The following is a 24,516-nucleotide window of genomic DNA, read 5'->3' on the forward strand; positions in this document are numbered from 1 at the left end:
TGACGAGCCAACGCTTTAACCATTAGGCTACCCTACCGCCCCTACTGTGCAGAAGAAAAATGTGAATCTTCCTGCGAATATCTGTATTCCCTGCAATTTCTCTATAATCACACCGGATACTTTTATTCCAAGGAAACTTTGCCCACCTAATCTAAATGTAGTATCATGAGGCTCTGAAGTCAATCAGACTTCTCTAAGACTTGTTTTTACTTACATTTTAACAAAAGATAACCATGCAGAGCAAAAATATTTATTAAATGGTACTGATTATGGACGTATATGCCATGGCATCAAAAAACGACAGGACACCTAAAATATCCACATAATTATCATCGCATGGCCTTTATTGTTTACATTTGGAAGTGGCTACCTAACTTTGCATAGAAGGAACTTAGAGGCCTTGAAACAGATTGACTCATGAGTAGGTTCCTGTGGAAGGGTTGTGATATCTTTACACACTGGTTATTATCTGAGTACCACAGCTGATTTGAATTAATTGCATTTCCTTACATTAAAGAAGGGTAACCTATAGGCTACTTGTCTACAAAACTACACAACCATCCCACCCTGCCCTGTCCAAGGTCAAACAGCTGGCTATTTATAAGATATGATTGTCTTGGGTAAACTGCTTCTGGTTTGGCCAGCACATCATCTCTGAAAACTCCTTCAGCTGTATCAACTGACTGACTGATTGAGTTTGGTTTTACCCCGCTCTTAGCAATATTCCAGCAATATCACGGTGGGGGACACCAGAAATGGGCTTCACTCATTGTACCCATGTGGGGATTCGAACCCGGGTCTTCAGCATGACGAGCCAACGCTTTAACCACTAGACTACCCCACCGCCCCTTCAGCTGTATCAAGAAAGAAATGAGACCCTGAGGTTGTTAAGTTGTTTGTGTCACTGTACCCTGAACAGCCTCCTTAGGAAGGACTGATGAGCCTTTGACAGAACTGGATAGCCTTTCTTGTTGGTGAGGAACAGGTTTGTGGACATGCTGACTGTTTTGATGGGTTCGGACAGCCACCTCTCAAGGACACTCTCACTGGGTAGATCAGCGGTCATCTCCAGACAAATGCCCAGTCTCTTGTTGCAGTCACACAGTGTGCGAAACAGATGCCACCTGTAGATGTAAACAGCTGGTGATGACATGGATTTATCTTCCAAAGTAATAGCCCTAAGGAGGCTAATTGGAAAGTGAAGAATTGCAAAGGATGTCACTATGTCTTGGAAGGGGCAAAATGGTGTCTTGCCACACACTCTGGTAGCAGGTGTAACAAGGCATCTTACAGCCTACCCTAAGGTTACAGGTGTAACAAGGTGTCTTACAGCCTACCCTAAGGTTACAGGGGTAACAAGGTGTCTTACAGCCTACCCTAAGGTTACAGGGGTAACAGGATGTCTTACAGCCTACCCTAAGGTTACAGGGGTAACAAGGTGTCATACAGCCTACCCTAAGGTTACAGGTGTAACAAGGTGTCATACAGCCTACCCTAAGGTTACAGGTGTAACAAGGTGTCTTACAGCCTACCCTAAGGTTACAGGGGTAACAGGATGTCTTACAGCCTACCCTAAGGTTACAAGGGTAACAAGGTGTCATACAGCCTACCCTAAGGTTACAGGTGTAACAAGGTGTCATACAGCCTACTCTAAGGTTACAAGGGTAACAAGGTGTCTTACAGCCTACCCTAAGGTTACAAGGGTAACAAGGTGTCATACAGCCTACCCTAAGGTTACAGGTGTAACAAGGCGTCATACAGCCTACCCTAAGGTTACAGGTGTAACAAGGTGTCATACAGCCTACCCTAAGGTTACAGGTGTAACAAGGTGTCTTACAGCCTACCCTAAGGTTACAGGTGTAACAAGGTGTCTTAAAGCCTACCCTAAGGTTACAGGTGTAACAAGGTGTCTTAAAGCCTACCCTAAGATTACAGGGGCAACAAGGTGTCTTACAGCCTACACTAAGGCCACAGGTGTGACAAAGTGTCTTACAGCCTACCCTAAGGTTACAGTCGTAACACGGCTTCTTACAGCCTACCCTAAGGCTACAGGTGTAACAAGGTGTCTTACAGCCTACCCTTAGGCTACAGGTGTAACAAGGCGTCTTACAGCCTACCCTAAGGCTACAGGTGTAACAAGGTGTCTGACAGCCTACCCTAAGATTACAGGTGTAACAAGGTGTCTCACAGCCTACCTTAAAGTTACAGGGGCAACAAGGTGTCTTACAGCCTACCATAAGGTTACAGTGGTAACAAGGTGTCTTACAGCCTACCCTAAGGTTACAGTAGTAACAAGGCCTCTTACAGCCTACCCTAAGGCTACAGGTGTAACAAGGTGTCTTACAGCCTACCCTAAGGTTACAGGTGTAACAACGCGTCTTACAGCCTACACTTGGGTTACAGGGGTAACAAGGTGTCTTACAGCCTACCCTAAGGTTAAAGGGGCAACAAGGTGTCTTACAGCCTACCCTAAGGTTAAAGGTGTAACAAGGTGTCTGACAGCCTACCCTAAGGTTAAAGGGGCAACAAGGTGTCTTACAGCCTACTCTGAGGCTACAGGTGTAACAAGGCGTCATACAGCCTACCCTAAGGTTACAGTCATAACAAGGCGTCTTACAGCCTACCCTAAGGTTACATGTGTAACAAGGTGTCTTACAGCCTACCCTAAGGTTACAGGTGTAACAAGGTGTCTTACAGCCTACCCTAAGGTTACAGGGGTAACAAGGTGTCCTTTGGCCTACCCTAAGGTTACAGTGGTAACAAGGTGTCTTACAGCCTACCCTAAGGCTACAGGTGTAACAAGGCGTCTTACAGCCTACCCAAGGCTACAGGTGTAACAAGGTGTCTAACAGCCTTCCCTGAGGTTACAGGTGTAACAACGTGTCTTACAGCCTACCCTAAGGTTACAGGGGCAAAAAGGTGTCTTACAGCCTACCCTAAAGTTAAAGGGGCAACAAGGTGTCGTACAGCCTACCCTACGGTTACAGGGGCAACAAGGTGTCTTACAGCCTACTCTGAGGCTACAGGTGTAACAAGGTGTCTTACAGCCTACCCTAAGGTTACAGTCGTAACAAGGCGTCTTACAGCCTACCCTAAGGTTACAGGTGTAACAAGGTGCCTTACAGCCTACCCTAAGGTTACAGGGGTAACAAGGTGTCCTTTGGCCTACTCTAATGTTACAGTGGTAACAAGGTGTCTTACAGCCTACCCTAAGGTTACAGTGGTAACAAGGTGTCATATGGACTACTGAGGTTACAGGGTAACAAGGTGTCTTACAGCCTACCCTAAGGTTACAGTGGTAACAAGGTGTCTAATGGACTACTCTGAGGTAACAGTGGTAACAAGGTGTCATATGGCCTACTCCAAGGTTACAGGGGGAACAGGGTGTCTTTCAGCCTAATCTATGGTCACACAGGTAATTAGGCATCTTTCAGCCTAATCTATGGTCACACAGGTAACAAGGCATCTTTCAGCCTAATCTATGGTCACACAGGTAACAAGGCATCTTTCAGCCTAATCTAAGGTCACACAGGTAACAAGGCATCTTTCAGCCTAATCTATGGTCACACAGGTAACAAGGCATCTTTCAGCCTACTCTATGGTCACAGGGGTAACAGGATGTCTTTCAGCCTACTCGATGATCACAGGCTATTAAGGTATCATACCATTCCCATGTATCTTCAGTGGGGGAATCTCCACCATCAAGTCCTTCGATCACATCATCTCGCTGGTCCCACGGAGCCACCAGGGGCACCTGCATCCAGAACTGCTACAACATGGACAATACATTATTATACTACCATGACAACAACTTGATCAAGTCAATGTAATTCATATGGATTCATCCCTTGTTTCTGTAAAATAGTTGCTTTTACCAAATGCTACAATGATGCTCCTATTTCACAACAGATATCCATACAAAGTAGTGTAAATATACACACAGTATAACGACACTGTTGAAGTTGAAGACTGCAGTGTCAAGTCTCAGTAAACTTGTAAAAATAACATCATAAATCCCGATCATTCATCCTTCATCTCAGATGTCCTACTGTCACCAATGAGTTTTTTCATAATTTTATATTTTTTTATGTTTCCTTCATGAATTACAGCTGATAGCAATTTTGACAATTCACAATACTGTCTCCAAAAATTGGTACTGGATTTCATTTTTCAAAATATCGTAAACACAACTCCATTACAAAAGATCTCATTCTTAATGATGCCCTCTACCAAAGCTGATCATGACTTCAACTCTTCCTTCATCAGTGCTTGTTTAACTGACGTCGTATTCAAAGGGCCCTGTTAGTTCTATACCATAACCTACAGTCCGTTTGAGTCAGAAATGGACCGATAAGTTGCAAATTTTATCATTGTACAAAATTGCCACACAAATATAACAGTACACATGTTTATCATTTACTAATACCCAACAGCTTTCTTATATTTGAAAATTTCGCCAGGTGTGCGAGAAAGGATGGAGACGGCACAGCACAGGCTAATGAATCAATAACTTGGTGGGCACTTGTGCACATGCTTCTCTAACACCTGGCTGTCCCTTTCTCTGCACTCCTCCCTCATAACAAATAGTGAACTGTGTCAAAATTTTAATGATAGTTTCTTAAAGAACTTTTTTGGTGGAGTCCGGAAAATTTTCAAATATAAGAAAGCTGTTGGGTATTAGTAAATGATAATAATGTGTACTATTTATATTTATGTGGCAATTTTGTACAATGATAAAATTTGCAATTCATCGGTCCGTTTCTGACTCAAACGGACTGTATGGCTCCTGTGATGCCTATACTACGGAGTTGTAGTACCTGCTGGAAGTAGCTGCAGAGCATGTGTTCGTTGAGGCAGCGGGCCAGGTTGAGAATGTTTCGACTCTTCAGCGGCACCATAATGGCCGGCATCCCCAGATGAGCAGCATACTTCAGCTCCTGCCTCAGAGCCTGGAAATGTTTTTAAGGAGATGTTTTTAATGGCAGTTCGGTTATGTCACAGCATGGCAGCTTCATATGGGATGAAGACCTAAAGTAATGTTGGCCTGGGGTACATTCACCACAGGTGAAACCAACAAGTGATGGCATGGTGTTGTGTATGTGAGTTTAGTTTTATGCAGCTTTCAGCAATATTTCAGCAATATCACAGCCGGGGACACCAGAAATGGGCTACACACACTGTACCCATGTGGGGAATCGAACCCGGGTCATTGGCATGACGAGCAAACGCTTTAACCACTAGGCTACCCTACAGCCCCTGGTATGGTGTTGACGACACAAAGACACATAAACAGGGCAAATCGGGCTTCAAAACATAAAGGAAGTTTTTGCCTCGGTCGAGAGATGTAACTCTGCACAACAAATTGTGATGGCCAAGACTAGTGGATCACCAGACAGTGACGTTTCCACAGTTTGTCAGTTCTTGCAAAGGATGCAATGGGAGATGACTAGATTGATTGTTCTGTTGGTTGTTTAATGCTGCACTCAGCATTATTCCAGCTATATGGTGGCGTCTGTACAACTAGCATGGGTTGTTTTAAAACCAATTCTAAACTGGATCTTCATGTTCAAAGACTCACAATTTAAGAAAATGTAATTTTTTAAGTAAAATTGATATTTTATACTTATCCTGACTCATGATCTTTTGCTTATATCCTTCTTCTATGCTAATGTTAGTGGAAAACTTGAATCCTTTGTAGTTCCCTAAAGTTGACGTAAAAGTTCACTCACCCATGAGTTAGCTCCCTTTTCCTGCGCAAACAGTCATGTGACCAGCAATACTTGCCACTCTATCCTGAATTTAGCCCATGCACCTGGATTTACTGTGAAACCTCAAGTGTCTTCAGTGGGGAGGTTGGGAGGGCTTGACCTCATGAGTCAGGATAAGTATAAAATATCAAATTTACTTTAAAAATTACATATTTTTCCTTATCCTGACTCATGATCTTTTGCTTATAGAATCCCACGGATTGGAGGTGGGTCAAGCCACTTCGTGAATTCATCAGCTGTCCTTAGATACATTCTGTATCCCTTCCATGGGAACTGTGTAACGGCACTTCCTAGATCCTATTCTTCCAACTTCCATTATAAACTTTCGTGGGGACCACAATCTTGTCATACTTCTCTCTCAGACAAGTGAATCTTATAGATTCATGTGGATTTTAGATATGCTAGAATCTTCTTTTTACTAGTTATCTATAACAACCTATAGATTATGATAAGATCTTTATCATAAATGAGTTGTGACCCCTTAATGTACAGGTAAGATCGTTACCCGTACAAAGTCTTAATCACTCATGCTAGTCTAGTCTAGACGGTGCGCATGGACTTTCAAACTAAAACTTCTCCAGAGTAAAAGTTATCAAAAAGTCAACGTAAGGGTAAAGGGTGAGATTTCCAACTCAGCGCCTTTGTGGAACTGTTAGTCGCTGTGCTACAACAAGTGGCCCAAACTGGTGAATGCCGGAGACGTCTTCGGTGGATATGTCTCTGAGGTAGTGGTTGGCAAACACCGTATCTGACATCCAAAAGCAGCCCTCCATTATTGATGATATTGAGCAGTTTCTGTGCAGAGCGAGTGTAGATGCTAGTGCTCTGACTTCATGTGGGTTTGAAGCTCTTGGAGGTTCTAATCCTGCTGCTTTGTAGGCCCTCAGTACGGCTCTCATCCAAAACGATATTGTCGTTCTTGAGACTTCTACAGATGTCTCCGTTGACAAGGGGATGAATAGGCGCTTGAATTTTCTTCTCCTTGTTTTAGTCTTTTGAAGATATATTTTCAGGGCTCTGACAGGAGACAAGGATAGGTCCTGGGTGTCCTCTGGTCCGAGGATTGTAGATAGCACTGGGACGTGGAACTGTCTATCTGGTTGGCCAGGCAACTGATTCTTTGCAATAAAGTCCCATCTAAGTCCTAGATGTACTGCAGCACGGTGTCGAATCTAGTTCGTCCAAAGTCCAGCGCATGTATCTCTGACATTCAAGCTGCCGTAGCTAAGGCAAGGAGGAACAGAGATTTTTGTGTGAGTAGCTCGAAGAGGTTCGTAGGCAACACTCATGAGATGTCGTAGAATTACGTTCAGATCCCAGGCTGGTGCTCTGAATTTCTTTTGCTGGTCTTCCAGTTTAAAAGAGCGTAGCAGAGCAAGTAGTTCTGGCACTTTCGTCAGTTTGATGCCTGACTTCATAGTGACAACTGTACTAATAGCTGCCAGGTATGTAGATAATGTCGAACCTTTCAAATGCCTTGTATATCTAAGGTGACATAGATATTCCGCCACTTGAGGATGATTTGCTTTCATTGCTGTGAAGCCTTTCCGGCTTGCATATTGCTCAAATTTCAGCCATTTGTCGTTTTACAAGTTACGAGTTGATCTGTGAAGCGCTAAAGTTACTGCTTTCACTGCTCTGGCGGAGTATCCTCAGTTTTGATACAGTCCATATGCGTAGCTGGAACATTAGTGGGTTCCCGTGGACTTGCTTGGTGTGCGGATGTATGAGGAGGTTCGGCCATTCTGGTAATTTGAGGGTTGGACTTCGGAGTTCTTGTACTAGATCTAGGAACCAGACTCTCACTGACCAATAGGGTGCGACCAAAGTCAGTTGTAGCGTTTGGGTCTATTTGATCTTCAATAATACTTTCGGTAGTAGAATCGGAGGCGGAAACGCGTATGTGTTTAGTCCTTCCCATGACATGCTCAGTGCGTCTGTAGTCCAGGCCTGAGGATCTGGTACTGGTGAGACGAATGTCTGTAGTTGTTTGTTGAACCTTGTGGTGAACAGGTCTATGCAGGGAGATCCTATTTCCATTATGATGAGCCGAAATGCCTCTGGGTGGAGCATCCATTCCGTAGGTGACGGATGAAGTGGACGAGATAGAGCGTCTACTGGTACGTTCTTTGCTCCCAGAATCTGACACGCCCTTAACCAGATGTTTGCTTCCTCCGCGATTTTGAACTGGAAGGTGAGCTGAAGTAGGCTTGGTAATCTCGTTGATCCCTCCCGATTTATGGAGAATGCCACTGTTGAGTTGTCCGTGTGAATCATCAGCATTCTGTTGATCAGTGAGCTCAACCAATGTTGTAAGGAGTTGATCACAGCTTTCATTACCAGCAGATTGATGTGAATATGTTCTTGTTTCAACCACTTCCCTGATGCTACTTTGTTGTCGAGATGCGCTCCCCATCCTTGTAGTGATGCATCTACGTAAATGCGTGTGTCGAAGACCGGCTCGTGAAAATAGGTCCCTCTGCAGACATTCAACCTGTGAGTCCACCATAGCAGGTACATCTTGAGATTGTCTAGTAGCGAGATCAGGTCCAGGCGGGATCCAGAAGTTTTGCCAGGAAATGCTGCAACAGATGTAGCTGTAGTCTTCCTGTGTGAGTCAAGTCCTGCGCTGAGGTTAGTAGACCGAGTAGACACTGCCATGTTCATAGTGGTAACAGAGAGATGACTGCTTGAGGAATCATGGCTTGTATCTTGACCCAACGATCTTCTGGGACCACAATTCGATTCTGTGTTGTGATAAATCTTATTCCCAGGAACTGAAGATCTTGTTTTGGTTCCAACTCTGAGTTGACTGGCTTCTTGATGAACCTGTATCCCGTCGTCCAGATAAAAGGCACTGCGTAGACCTCGACGATGTAGATAGGTGACGATGGGCTTGGTCACTCGTGTGAATAACCACGGAGCCGACGATATTCCAAACGGTAGGACGCTCCATTGGAAGTGTTGACCTCTGAATGGGAATCTGTGTAGGCTGACCTTGTGCTACGACCACAGGCCCGAGACTGTCCGGTCACCGAGAACATGCCCCCCCCACCCTGTGAGGGAGGCGTCCGTCTGAACTGAGAGTGTTGGCGTCGGTAACTCCAGAGGGATCCCCCTGGAAAAGTTCCCGACTTCTGTCCACCACCGCAAGTGAGGAATCAACCACTCTGGCAGCACGACCTGAGCCTCGAGACTGTCCGAGCGTGACCACAGCTGGCGCAAAGCCTGCTGTATCAGCCTCATCCTCAGACGCGCACGCCAAACCACATCCACTGTCATGGTGCCTAGCAACCGGAGCCATGTCCGGGCTGACACCACGGGGGATGCAAGAAACTGAGTAACAGTCCTGTGAACTTTGACGATGCGGTCTTGAGACAGGGAGACAATACCCTGCTCTGTATTGAATCTCGCACCCAAGAAAACTAGATCCCATGTTGGAACCAGGTCTGATTTCTTGAGGTTGATAATCCAGCCCAGTTTGATCAGGATATCCATCACTGCGTGAGTGGTATCCCGACTGAACTGCTGGGCGAGAGCTCTGAGAAGCCAGTCATCCAGGTACTGGTGGCAACAGCCGAGCCTGTGACCTGGCCATGTGGGCTGGAACTAGCATGAGTTTGGTGAACACCCTTGGCGCAGTGGATATGCCGAAGGGGAGCACACGAAACTGGTAGCATTTCCCGTCCAAAGAGAACCGAAGGTACTGCTTGAAATCGGGATGAATAGGAACGTGAAGGTACGCGTCTTTGAGGTCGATTGACGTGAGCCAATCCCTTGCCTCGACTGAACATAGTGTCTCCATCTTAAAGGACGGTACCTGTATAAGATTGTTAAGCCCTTTGAGAGTCAGAATGGGTCTGAACCCTCCGTCCTTTTTGGTAACCAGGAAATATGTGGAACAAAACCCCATGCTTTCTTGGCCCCTTGGAACCACCTCGATGGCTGCCTTGTCCAGCAGGGACTGGACCTTGGCGCGGAGAACATCTGCCTTCTCCCGGGAGGCCGGCACCTGGGTGTGCCGAACTCCTGAGAAAGAAGGGGGGTCCCGCTTCCACTGTGGCAAGTGGCCCTCCCTGAGTGTGGACAGGACCCAGGGATTTGAGGTGGTTTTCTCCCATTCCGGCAGGAAGAGGGAAAGCCGGCCGCCGACAGGGATGTGAGGCAATAGACAGTGAACCCCCATGGTAGGAAACTTGTCGTATCCGGGAACCGACTGGGCATGGCCGCCAGGTGGATACGAATCTTCTCCTGTCTGCTCTGCCGACTGAATGCCGACCAGAGCCGGGGACACCTGAGGTAATCGAGGGATATTTAGCCATTGAACAGACCCCCTACCTGAAGCAGGTGGGTGGGAAGAGGGGGAGGAATCATCGAGGGCTTAGGGCGGGAAGTGGAGGGGTGCTCGAGTAAAGGCTTTGAATCCTTAAACTGACTGACCGCCTCCGCTGCCTCACGGATAACTTTCAGAACCCCTGGGAACAAGGTAGCACCCAACCTAAAGGGGAGTGAAAGTAAGGCTTGATGAGTGGCTGGGGAATACCGGGAAACCGACATCCACAACCTGCGCATGCCCATAACAGAAGACATAAGCTGGCTCGCACAGCAATGTATGCAGTCACGAGCCGTGTGAGAGTCACAGACAAGATATCATCGGGACTCGACCCTGGCTCACCAGCTCCCGCTGCATAGTGGAGAGGTATGCTGAATGAACCGCAATACGCAACTGCTGGGCAGCATTGCGGCATTGTTCTTCAAAAGAACGGTAAGCTGCCCACAGTGTAGAGCCATTAGCCGGCAAGGGCGGTAGGCGCCGACCCTGTTTGGTAGAGGTGAATGTTGGAGTGGACAAACCCCCAGGGTGACCCTGATGTGAACACACACTCGTCAACCGCTGGGGGTTCAAATATATCCTCCTCCCCCATGACATAACGGCGACTAAGGTCTGATAAGTCAAACCTAGCCCGTGTGCCCATAAGGAGTGGATTAACAATTTCCGTAATAAGAGGCAGCAAAATACGCAAACGCATCCCAGGAGCCTTGCAGGGAGCAAAAGCATCCCCAGGCAAGCTGAAATCCGAGGGATCCGGACAGGACTCAGGGACCGCCACCTGAGGCAGGACAGTAGCGATCCCATCGCGTACCTGCCTCAGTGAAGACGTAAAGGAGAACTTTTCCTCAAAGGCATCTTCCATCTCCTCATCATCTTCCATCGCCTCTATGTCACGATCCTCAGAAGCATAACTATCCTCGCAAGGAGGAACCTCTGAGTCCGCCACTGATGAGGACAATGAGAATGACAAGGGATGCACAAGCGCTGACGCATTTGACTCCCCATGCCCCCTAGTCGAGCCCTAAGCTCGGTCCCGGGACCCGAGATGGCCATGTAGTGACAGAGCGACCGAGCTCAGTGCACCTGACAACTCATCAGCAGAAGCATCCGGTCAAGACCTGACTTACCATCGCTAAGGAGGCCACGAGTCGCCGAGGCAACCAGTACCCCTGGCACACTCAACGGCTCTTTGGCCAAGGCGCTAAGGGGTTGAAGGGTAAAGCCCTTATCCCCTGCGCCGGGAAACGATGCTGAACAAAAGCCGAGACTCGAGACAGCTGTGGAACCCAGGGTCTGAGCGCTCCCGGAGCCAGTGCTCGGGTGAACTCCTCCCCCAAGGGTCGGGGCTAATTGAGTCATCAGAGTGTTAGGATCTTAGCGAATGTGGACGTTTGTAGACGTTCGTGAACGTTGTCTTTAGTTGTAGTAGACCTGTGAGGCATAGATGTAGATCTTTCAGGTTCGCGAAGGTCCGAGGGTTTGTGAACATTGTCTGCCATTGTGGGGTTCTGCCGTGCTGCTGCTTCTTCGGCGAACCAATGCTCCATCATGGCCATCATCTCCGTAGTAAATCTGCCTCATAAAGTCACCTGGATCGAAGTTCTGCGCTGTAGGCTGGAACTGATGTGGTGTGGATGAAGCGTTCGTGAACGCTGAGGTGTTGTGTGTGTCTACTTCGCTGATGTTGTCTCTGATGACCGACGTCAAACAGCTGAGCAGCTGTCGTAGTTGCAGGAGACGATTGTGTCGTCGTGGAGGTCGACTGCGTCACCATTCTAGCAGATCTAATAGGTACTTCAGGTAGAAGTATCGGAGGGTCAGCAAAAACGTCTGCTTCGTCAGGAAGCACAATCTCTTCATTAAACGACCTCTGATGTGTTGTCTTACTGGGACGAGTTGATTTCAACGAGGATCTAGTTGAAGATGACTTCTTCTGTGTCGCAGACGATGAAGACATCTTCTTCTTACTCTGCGAGGTCGTTGCGAAGACCTCTTCTTAGACCCAGCAACAGACGACTGCCCCTGCAACGTACTTGGCAAAGCACCTGATGAAGGAGAGAGTGACAAGTATGGCTGGTCACATGACTGTTTACGTGGGAAAAGGGAGGTAACTCGTGGGTGAGTGAACTTTTACGTCCGCTTTAGGGAACTACAAGGGATTCAAGTGTTCCACTAACATTCGCATAGAAGAAGGAGATAAGCAAAAGATCATGAGTCAGGTTAAGGAAAAATTATCAAAATCACCAGAAATATGCCCAGTTTTGGCTAGAACAATCAATTGTCGGCTTTATATAAAAGCTTGATAAATGACTTACTGCATCAGAATTCTTTCTCACGGTATCTATTTTGGAATCATTCTGTAACCATGGTGATACTTTCCCAACGATAAGGCTGCTCCAGTCTGGAAGGAGACAACAACATTCATCAATACTTCATTCTTGGTAGCAACACAAATATATTAAAATGAATTACACTTTGCTATTTAAATACCTTATTTGCCAAGTTAAAACTAAAAATACTGACAAGTATTAATACACAATAACACTGACAATATCTTCAAAAATACCAATTTAAACAAAATAATTATTTAGAGAGGAAACAAGATTATCTATGGTGAGTGAGTGAAGGTTTTACGTTGCATTGGCCTTATTTCAGCCATATAGCGATCAGACCAAATTTACACTTACACACAAGTCCATAACTAACATAAAGTCACACACATAAGCAAGTTGGAGGAGGGAGAAGTATCTCTATTCCCACATGAAGCCCTCACAAATTAATCAATACATTCTGTCTGTGTGTGTACCAGTTGGTCCCCATCACATCATTTGTTTTGTTCCTTTTTTTTCCCATTCATGTTATACATATTTTTCCATACATTGATACATTGTCAAATAAGGTATAACTTCAATGTCCACTTCATGCTAAACATATTTTCAACACTCTATACATTTTTAAGAGTAATACTTCAATTTCCACTTCATGTTTAAACTGTACATACTCATGGAAACAAACAAGGGAACAGCTGAAAGTACAGGTGCCCCAATATTCCCTTCCAGAATTTCACCCACAGTGCAATACAAAGCTTGTGAAGAAACCTGGAAAAGAACAGAGGAACACCCACACACCCAGGCGCCCCATCACATCATTGTAAACAAGGTAAATGTGGTAAATACTGAATCACATATTCAGGCTCTGAAAGACTGGTTGTGTTTCATCATACTAATGAGTGAGTGAGTGAATTTGGTTTTACTCTGCTTTTAGCAATATTTCAGCAATATCACGGTGGGGGACACCAGAAATGGGCTACACACGTACCCATGTGGGGAATCAAACCTGGGTCTTCGGTGTGACGAGCAAACGCTTTAACCACTAGGCTACCCCACCGCCCCTCATCATAATAATGCTGAAGGGTCGTTGCCGGCACAGGTACTTGTTGTACCCCAGGTGCATTTCTGTTTATAGAAAATGTACCCCAGCCAAAATCAGAATGCAGAAACGTACCCCATTCCGCATTGTGCTGTTTTCTTGATTTGAACTGTCATACTGCTGTATTAGATGCATTTTATTGTGTTATATCAGAAACGAGCATATACAGTTACAAATATTTTGTGAGTGAGTGAGTTAAGTTTTAAGCTGCACTCAGCAATATTCCAGCTATATGGCGGCATCTGTAAATATTCGAGTCTGGACCAGACAATCCAGTGATCAACATCATGAGCATCGATCTATGGTACATTTCTGTAATTTGACTTCGTTTAGGGTACATCTCTGTAGTACCTGCACCGACAAGGACCCCTTCAGCCATACTAATCATCCATGTATTCAGTGGGACTTACTGCCATATCATTGACACTGCCAGTCCATCACTGAGTCTGGTCTGTTACTCTCATTCCGATTTGTCTGTTAGACTGAGTAATGTAGTAAATAAAAATGGCAAATGAAAATCAAGGGTGCAAAAACAATTCAAATGGATCCAGGAGTGCAGGTTTAGTAAAATGCTGGTGAATATGTTGTCAATCACTGGTTTGTCTGGTCCAGACTTGTTTATTTGCATGCTGACACGACACAAATGTTACTGTAACCATGGTAACATTCACTCACTACCTCCCTCACAAGGATTCGTACCTTGACTGGAGACCACCATGTCAGATCTGGTAAGGGCACCAGGTCTTTTCTTCGCAGGGCCATTTATAAACTCTCGTCGATACCGAGGATTTACAAGTGGAAGACATAGAAAGTCAAACCTGTGAAGATATGAAAACAATTATGGAGAAAGTGAAATGTTACGAACAGAAAAAACAACAACTGAATTCAATTCTCATCAGCTTTATTTTGTTGTCGCTATTATTTTGATCGAATCAGCTGACACGACACTGACCAAAATAAAAACATTGGCAAGTGTATACCTGATCCTCATAAAGCGAAATCCACAGACAGAAAGTGGTTTGTACAGTTAACAGATCAACATTAACAAAGATTCTTGTATGATCCTACGGGCAGCAATTAAATGTCATCGCACTCACGAAAATAGGTGTCACGAAAGCAGAGTTTTCAGCTGAAGGACTCTACCACGAAAATTAAGACTAATCATAACATGTCTCTATCCACATCTAATTACCCAGATTTGCATGCTGTGTCGAGGGCTGTATTAATGTCTGGAACGCAATGGAAATCTCTACCACACGAAAGACGTGCACACATTTTTGGCATTTTCTTTCCCACACTCAACACTATCTTCAGTGTGGAACTAGTAAATAGTTATCATCAGTCTGGATGACAATAAAATAAAGCAAATATTCTGTAGGCCGTAAATTCTTACTGTAGACCATATATGGTCGTTAAATTAATATGAAGTGTGCGGTCAAGCTTTCCTCTTTAATCAAAGACGGAAACATTTACTGCTGAATTGAAAAATGTCAGCGCCCATGAAACACATGTTTTGCTAAACAGAGTGACCTAACGCGGGAATGTTTGAAATGATTCAGGGAAGAGCTTAGAGATATTGCGACCATACATGAACAAAATATTTCAGACAAATGTCTAAAATTAAAAGTCGAAAAAACATTCCAGTTCTCATTGTTGAGAATCATCATGAGGTTAGTAGATGTATCTGATATATCTTTATTAATATTATTCATAGAACTTTACATATTCACTTATGATTTTTAATGAATTGTACTGTTGAACGTCGCTAATATTGCATGTAGTAAATGTATGGGGCTTGAAGTAGATTATTACCGTTTATCCTATATAAATCGGCAGAAATACCATACATGGCTGTCTCAAATATTTATCGCCATGTCTTAAATTTACACTCAGTCAAAAATAAAATAAAGAAGTGAATAGAACCTGGGCCAGCGTCAAGTAGATGCTATATTCCCTCTTTAAAGATGTGAAACCAGCAGATTCATGTCTCTATTTATCGCCATGTAGAAGTTGGGTCAGTGTGAAGAAGATACCAAAATTTCCTATCTGAAACGTTGTGAATCCTATACACCCCTGCTCCTACTTTAAATCTTATGCCGTGCCCAAATAATGGATGCTAGGCATCGGTTAGACTGCAGGACATCAATATAGGCTGGGTCCATCATTTGATGGAACTAGTTATTCGATTCACTGATTTTAAGTGATTTATATGAGGATTTACCAATTTCTTATCAGTGACATACTTACCCAGCTTTACAAGAACAATAGCTGTGAATGATCTTCTCGGCGCTTGTGTCAATCCTCAAATGGAGGGTATGCGGGCTCCGATTCTTCGACATTGAACGCCAGCACATGGCATCAATGTCAGAGGTGTTGTCATGGCTATAAACTCGTATCTCATGGCTATAACCCAGTGAAAAAATAGTTTAAGCCTTTCTGTTGCGATTTCTGCGTCAAAGTAGAATGATCTGGCAAGAATGCAACAGATATTGTGTCGGAACTGTCAACAGACAAATGGTGCCTGACAGTGTATCCGCCATTTTGACAGCTCGGCATCCCAAAGCTTGGGGGATGTAGCAACAGTAACCAAGGTGGGCGGAGTGTGGCTCGGAAGTCAGAACTATGCATTACCTTTCAGCATGTAATGATTACTTCCTTCACTCTACCACAACCGTGTCCTCCAAATGTATCTTTTGTATGACTGTAGAAACAGGGATTGAGTTCAGTAGTGAGTTGCCAATTTTCAGTTATTTCATACATGAGTTACGAACACCAACATTGCAGAAGAACTGCCCTTTACAAATAATAGATTCTGTGTCAACAGCTTTTCAAAATTAATTTCTGCCCAAGGTTTCTAGAAGAGGGTATGCAATAAACGAAATCCTGTAATTTCATGGTTTGACAAGCTGTTCCAGTTACAGTGACTTATTTCAATGTTTGAATTGGTTTTCTGTGAACCATTATAATGCTCAGTTTAAACTTGTTGAAAGATAACCACTCGTTTCATTTCCAAAGGATTATTTGTACCATGTATTTCAGGTTGTTCCTCTCATCCATCGAGATATTGGATCGAAACATCTCCCATTCAGCGATCTAACCTTGATCCATTTTGACTCTCATCCTGATATGCTTATCCCTGTGGACATGCAGGCTGACACAGTCTTTGTGAAGGAAGCACTATATGAGTAAGTACCTTGTGTTGGTTACAGTGAAGTTTCCTTCGTTGCTGCATGGATAGCCCAGTCATCTGAGGCAATGCAATTTGCAATGCTGTAGTAATGTCACGATTCACTGATGCACTGGTGCATCACCTCCAATGCTGTACCTGAGAGGGTACATAAGTCCCAAAACATTTAGTCAATTTAAGTGTACCAGGTTTTTAATCGTAGAATATATGTGCTTTTAATTTATGGCTAGATTTCTCTTCTGTCGCAAATGGCTGAAGGGATGGTGTAAATCCAACTAGGGTCCATGCAGGTAGCAAAAGTAATGTAAGTCCCCATGGTCCCTGGTATGGTGATCTACCTTCAGTTATTGGCGATTTATAGCCCATTTTTATACTGTATTGTTTTTCCCCTATAGTTAAAACGTTTTAGATTTCATTACTAATTTTACATACATATCTGTGATATTCTAGTTGTTTTACTGTCCTTCGTCGGCAGGTTTTTTATAATATACATATATTTCATTTCAAAATCAAATATGTTCTCGTCACAATATGGCTGAAATATTGCCGATGTGACGTTAAATAATAACTCACTCACTCACTCCAATGCTGTAGTAATGTCACGATTCACTGATGCACTGGTGCATCACCTCCAAGCTTTGCACAAAAGGAGACATTTGCTTTCTTATCGATTCATATTTTGATGTATATTGATTATTATTTTGATGCTGCCCCAATGTCTCATATAAAGACTTTTACTAAAGCCTGTTATAATCTGTTTGTCCCTATGACGAACGTGAGACTGCATTGATAACAAGTCTTGCTAACTTCGTTTTTGCCTAAGATACTACATTGCACATTCTGCAAACTGCAACGTAGAGTAAGTTATTTACTGTTTAAGTTGTGATATTTCACAGAATCATGACCTCATGACCGCAGTATCAAGATACGTATTGTATCTTGAGGCACCAGTATTGTGACATCCTTACTATGCTGAGTGGCCTGTTATGTTGTACGTGTGCCAGAAACCCAAGTGGGTTCGAATCCTTGATTTTTCCTTGGTTGTGTTTCAAGGTTTAACAGCACCATTTCTACGTTCATGGGTTTTCTCTGAAGTGGTAAACATCCTGGACCTGTCACTTTCAACTTCACTCCAACATCAAGCTGACCATTCTCTTCCCACAGAGGTTACTCCTGTCATATCTTCCTACGTAACCTCTGTTCTAATACGGCCCTTTCATGGTGTGAGCGTTCAAGATTCGTGATTGGAGGCAATCAGATTTAGTTGTGCAATCAGCGACGTTGTTTCAAAAGTGATCATTACAGAAGGCCTCGGTAATTCTGATTGTCCCCGCGCGAGAAACTAAACTTCTTCCCCTGCGCGAATAATGCTAAAGCGTTTCTTCTAGACAGAACTCAGTCATGTTATCACGGATCAGTGGCGTCTCCATCACCCTCGTTGACAACGGACAAGCTAGCCATTAAACATCTTGTGTGTAACATCAACTCAAGTCCCAATGCAGGCTGACATGCTGCGATTCATAAATGAATAAATGTTTAAAGTTGCGTTAAGCCAAACTTTCTTCTCTGCAAACACAGGATATGTGATGAATCATTGGATTCAATCTTAAAATGAATGATGTTGATTACAGAGAAAATCACACATGGCACTCATTACAAAATCTCGGCATAGACTAGATATTGTCACCTTTGAAAAAAGGTAACATAATGCAAATTTATTGAAACATAATACAGATGTTTCTTTAATATTCTGAGGAAAATTTCTTTTTTGTCCCTTACCAAGGTAAAACATGTCCCGATGACTTCTCAATGCAGATAAAATAATCCATAGTTTAATTATATTTTGTTGTTTTATTGATTCTAATAAAGCTGTTTCCACTAGTTCCCATATGAAGTTGTTGATTATGTTACCATGGTTACAGTGCTTTGAGTATAGAGAACTGGATCCTTCCACTAGCGCATGCTGGTCACATCAAGGACATCTACTGGTTGAAGCCGCCCTGGTGCACTCAGATACAAGACAAGCATTTCACGTTTTATGTTGGCAAATGCTGTAACACTGGAACCATCAGGTATGTAGCCACTGAATAGGACACAACAGGATGAAAAGTCCCTTTCCATATGATTGTCGAAGGTGACTCAAACGGGTTAAATCACTACATTGAATGTGTTTGTTGTAAGAAGCGAGTAACGGGATCAGGGGTCAGGCTAGCTGACTTGGTTGACACATGTCATCATATCCCAATAGCGTATATTGATGATCATGCTGTTGATCACTGTATTGTCTGGTCCAGACACAATGATTTACAAACCACCGTCATATAGCTGGAATATTGCTGAGTGCTGCATTAAACTACAAACAAACAACCGAACTTATTGTCAGGATTATGGGGCAGGATAGTTATCCAGTGCCTCACTCTTGTTCTGAACATTCCAGTGTTCAGTTGGTATTTTTAAAAATTATGAGTTATCAGTGTATGAATTAAGCCTAAAACCCAGGCTGACAATGGATTTAACTAGACCAGACACCAAGATCTGGTGAATGTACTCAGATGTATGAAACATCTCCAAATTTTACCAGACCATCGGGCTGGCTAGCTGTAAATTTGGACCGTCCATCAGAAATCTAGCCTGTCTCGGGCGGTAGGACGGGCCTTATTTCATACACTGGAGTTATATCTGTCACTTGTCTCATTGCAATTAGCTGCAAATTTGCTGATACAGCTTTAAGCAATATTCACGTCCAAGCTCTGGCACTGCTAGGGTGTACAGAATTTAATGGGTTGAATTGACTTCTACGCCAATTTTATGTTTGCAGGCTGTAAGAAATAGAGCAATGTTGTAAATAATAATAAATTTACAATTGTGAAATTTGGCTCCAATCTTTGAACCAGTCAGTTAAAAAAATATCAAAAGTGTGTCACCTTACCATGCTTACCATCTTGCAGAACCACATGCACAGAAAGCTACTTTGTGAGTGAGACTCTTTATGTTCCTGAATCAGAACTAGTGGAGAAGAAACTAGTATCTTTAACTGTCATCACTGTTGTGCCAGAAAAGTGGTCTGACATTGCCATGGGAACAGAGGCTTCTAAAGTTAGCAGGAACAAAGAAACAGCATCAGGTATCCTGGACAAGAGCCAGTCAAAAGATGTAAAGACAGACACCAAGGATGAGTCCACAGATTCACCAACATCACCCAAACAGAGGAAGACTGATGAGCCGTTAAATGTTTACACTGACGAAAATTTATGCTCGGAACTCAATAAATCTTTATATTCGTGCCTTAAAGAACTCTCAGAAAGTCTAGGCAGTAAGCAGTTTATTCTGGATATTGATTTAGACTTCTACTCCACCAAGAATCCTTTTCAGGGAATGTACACAGCGCAACAGATGACATTGCTGAAGAAACTATACAAGTATACAGGTCCTGAAGAGAAGACCAGTCAGGTTTGTGGCTTCATCAATACTTTGTGTGTTTGTGTACTACTGAGGCATAGAGGGGCGGTGGGGTAGCCTAGTGGTTAAAGTGTTCGCTCGTCAAGCCGAAGACCCGGGTTCCATTCCCCACATGGGTACAGTGTGTCAAGCCCATTTCTGGTGTCCCCGCAATGATATTGCTGGAATATTGCTAAAGGCGGCGTAAAACTAAACTCACTCACTCTGAGGATTAGAAAATGTATGAAAATATTACATTGACCTTGAAAAAACTGAGTGCCATGTGTTTTGTGTATTTCCCAGGTGTGATATTGTATACACGCATAAATGATGTTAGGTGCTGTTTTCATGTTAAGATATTACTAGTGGAATGCATAGGCTACAAGAGTTATGTTCCCTTGTATATAGACAATTTGTTCTATCTCACATAGTGTAACATGTGTTATCATGTGCTGATCTGAGGTTTAGATATTACTAGTGGTATGTATGGAGAGATATGAGGGTAATGTTCCCTTGTATATAGACATGATAGACAGTTTGTTACATATCACACAGTGTACTATGTGTGATCATGTGTTTTTAGTTACAGATGTCTTGATTGTGATGTCATGGACGTATGTTGAATGTTGTCATGGTAATACCAGGTGGGATGGTCAGTGTAAGGGGTAAAGATAGAGTAAACTGTAACGAAAACACTTATAATGAACTGATGGATATAATGATCTGTTTGGTTTTTTGTCACTTGTATAGTTGAGTAGAAATGCATGTAACAAACAACAGTTATAATGAACTAAGAATTCGTGGTCCTTTTGCATTTGTGACAACCATAATTTACTGTACAGTGCATGGGCTAGCATCATTGTTGACATTTTTGACTGATGAAAGATACCCATGAAGATCGGGTTAGAATAGGTCTTCAGCAACCCATGCTTGCCACAAAAGGCGACTATGCTTGTCGTAAGAGGCGACTAACGGGATTGGGTGGTCAGGCTTGCTGACTTGGTTGACACGTCATCGTATCCCAATTACATTCATGTTGTTGATCACTGGATTGTCTGGTCCAGACTTGGTTATTTACAGACCACTGCCATATAGCTGGAATATTGCTGAGTGCGGCGTTAAACAACAACCAAAAACAAAGACTGATTATTGACGACTGAGTGTAACAATACATATTCAGAAAATCTTTCTCTCAACCAGTAACGTGGCAACTCCAGCACAAAACTTACAAAGTAAAGGTGCCTGTATTTTTGTTTTTAGGAGTAACCTTTTCTTGAGTTTCTTGAATAAATTCTTTTGTATATATTCTTTCTGCATATATTATTATGCACTCGTATCTATGCTTCATTCCAGTTAGAACATTTGTACAACAATATACAAGGGCCATTTCTTTTTCCAGGCCATACAGAGATGTGTATCTCTGCGACAGAAACAGCTCTCAGACCTAAAATTGGCCATCATGACTCTATCTAAAGATATTTCTGCAGAGGTGGAAATGGAAGTGGCAAGGTATGGTTTGTTGCAGTGGAAATGATAGGGACAGAAGGGAAATGTCCTCTAGTCATGTTTTCCACCCTTGCTGTACAGAGTTGTGTCCCTTAGGTATACCAGATGATCATCAGTGTATACGCAGGAGAAGTTGTTATTTCCAAGGTTTTGGCAGCTGCACACTATTACTTTGGGTTTCACCAAAGAATAGAACACGTTGGTCCTCCCTTAAGGCTTTCCTCCTACATCAAACCTGTATGCAAGAATATTCTGGGATAGCACTGGTATTCAGCAACCCGTGTTTGTCGTAAGAGGCGACTAACAGGTTCGCGTGGTCAGGCTCGCTGACTTGGTTGACACGTGTCATCGTATATATCATCGTACAGGTTCCACTACACTAAATGAGAATCGCTTGCTCGCTGAGCCAGACCGTATGGAAACAAGTTATGAGATACAGAGACATGTGACAGCTGTGATTGGATGAAATAGTGTAAGATGTTTTTGTTTTTTAAAAGCATATCCAACCAGTAATTAAAACTGACCACAATTTGTAAGTATTCAGTGCTGTGATTTTCATCACCATGACTTATGCTTATTGTGTGTACAGATATTTTCCGGTAGGTGACATTTGGTGCGGAACTGGGATTGATGTGTTCCGCTTCCTGTGCTCGCAAAACAAGCCGGACAAGTTGGCCAGATATTGTGTTTTATTGTAGTTTAAAGGCCAGAGTGTACCCATGTGTACATGGAATGGCTGTTGATAGCCTGGATAATTTTAAAAAAAATATAAGGCTACTATAGAAGTCTATGGGAAAACATTTGGTGTTGTGTAACCTGTAGTTTGACAAATGCCTTTCTGAGTTATCTCCCTTAGGTAGAAGGAGATGAGCACTGGTACTACTGGTTTAGCATAATCTTTGAAAAATTGTTTTTACACATTTTACAGACTGGAGATGGTGCGCGAGCTTGTGACAAGTTTCCAGAGTTGTGAGCCTGACTTTGATATATTGCATGATGCTGGGTGTACAATGGATGACACAGAGTTGCCGCATCATGTGAGCTCGGGAGAAGGAGATATGTGCCCTGGTACAGGAAACAAAACAAATACTGGAGGCTTTGCCAAGACCGGCTCTCATCACAGTGTCCAGGTGAGCACTTAAACTGGCATCACTCGAGACTGGGAAATGTACTGATTTAAAGACTGAATACTTGAAAGTACTTGAATGGACAGAATATATAAACTTTATAAAGTGTATTGAATAATCACACACAATTTCATGCAGTTTAAAAAGTTATTGAAAACCTGTTCCAGGTTTCCATGGAGGTTCTGGGGGAGGTTAAATCCCTTGTAATATGAGAAATGTTTCAGCAGTGTTTATAACTCCCAAAATTCCAAGCCAGACAGCCGAGTGGTAACTTTAAAAAATTACCAGCCCGGATAGAAACTTGCCTGTCCGGTTTTCATCAATAAAGAACTGTGACTGCCATTTCCAACTCACGCAAGCTCCATTTACTGTTTGTAGGCATCGCAATGATACTAACACTAACAGGCAATGCACCGAGTTTAGGTAAACTGAAAGTACATGTGTTATGATTGGTTATTGTAACATGAACTGTACAATCGTATGTAGTTTAACATAATTTTCATAATACCTTAAACACCTCAAACTGACGACACGAGAACCTGTCTGATATTATGAAATATTTACTGTTAGGGGTAAAAATATCTACCAGACCACCGGACAGGCTACTTTTGAAATTTCACCGTTCGAGATGAAAATTGACAGTTCCGGATGGTTGGGCAGGCGGGAATTTTAAACGCTAGTTTCAGAGTATATTTTTACTAATTACCTGATGAAGTTCCTCAAATTACAGAAGTTGACATCCATACATTTATGTGTGCCACTTCTAAATGGCATTTTAAGACTTTACCTCATACTTGTGACATTTGACTAAAACTTGTTACGAAAGGATTGGTTACGATATTGCTTATTAGCTTGTATCCAACATGGCTGTTTTAGTGTAAAGTGCTCTAGACTTCTATTCATTCGAATGTTTGTTACTGAATGATTGTCTGTGTGTTGTGTCAGGTCGAGTGACGATGACTACTGCCCACCTGACCAGGTAGACTACATCGAGGAGGCTGTGTCACTAGCTCTGGAAGAGGTGTATGTGTACACCCAGATACAAAAACACTACTTGGGAAGTGAGGAGGAACCAGCTGTAGGAACGTCATCTTAAGCAGATGTATTAACATGTCCACGCACACTGGACAGTGAGGAGGAACCAGCTGTAGGAACGTCATCTTAAGCAGATGTATTAACATGTCCACAAACACTGGACAGTGAGGTTGAATCAGTAGGAATGTTGTGTTAAGCTCTACATCAATGTACATAAACATCCACGAACACTGGACAGTGAGGATGAATCAGTTGTAGGAATGTTGTGTTAAGCTCTACATCAATGTACATAAACATCCACGAACACTGGACAGTGAGGATGAATCAGTTGTAGGAATGTTGTGTTAAGGTCTACATCAGATGTACATCCACATCCACGAACACTGGACAGTGAGGATGAATCAGTTGTAGGAACGTTGTGTTAAGCTCTACATCAGACGTACATCCACATCCACATCCACGAACAGTTTATGGATAATAACTTCTTTATTATATTATGATGCAACCGTTGTCAAGCCAGAGTTAGTTAACCTCTACAACTGAGGTACATACACATCCACGAACACTGGACAGTGAGGATGAACCTTGTCACTTCTTTGAGTGGCATTGTTTAGAAGTTGGAGAGAATAAAGAGGTTGTTTATCCATAAAGTTTGTCTGTATATGAACCTGGTCACTGATTCCCATCACATTA

At 43.1% G+C, this 24,516-nt stretch overlaps 2 protein-coding genes across 2 annotated transcripts in view; one reads left to right on the forward strand and one right to left on the reverse strand.

Moving 5' to 3' along the window:
- The window catches only part of LOC124259965 (protein arginine N-methyltransferase 5-like), a 37,142-nt gene extending 22,303 nt beyond the window's left edge, over positions 1-14,839 (reverse strand). The window contains 6 exon segments of the mRNA XM_046694187.1: positions 911-1,124; positions 3,666-3,769; positions 4,818-4,949; positions 12,417-12,502; positions 14,230-14,348; positions 14,723-14,839. Coding sequence (XP_046550143.1) covers positions 911-1,124; positions 3,666-3,769; positions 4,818-4,949; positions 12,417-12,502; positions 14,230-14,348; positions 14,723-14,814 — 747 coding nt within the window. The 5' untranslated portion in view covers positions 14,815-14,839.
- A 188-nt stretch (positions 14,840-15,027) lies between these two features.
- On the forward strand, positions 15,028-24,473 carry LOC124259970 (UPF0489 protein C5orf22 homolog). Its single transcript, XM_046694195.1, is given in 8 exon segments — positions 15,028-15,200; positions 16,570-16,715; positions 18,640-18,789; positions 19,666-20,167; positions 21,555-21,664; positions 22,590-22,713; positions 22,715-22,791; positions 23,734-24,473. Coding segments are annotated over 8 exon segments (1,320 nt in total). The 5' UTR covers positions 15,028-15,140; the 3' UTR covers positions 23,885-24,473.
- Positions 24,474-24,516: the final 43 nt, after the last annotated feature.

This window comes from Haliotis rubra, unplaced genomic scaffold (genome assembly GCF_003918875.1).
Source record: "Haliotis rubra isolate DU_JTF1 unplaced genomic scaffold, ASM391887v1 Scf745, whole genome shotgun sequence".
NCBI lineage: Eukaryota > Metazoa > Mollusca > Gastropoda > Lepetellida > Haliotidae > Haliotis > Haliotis rubra.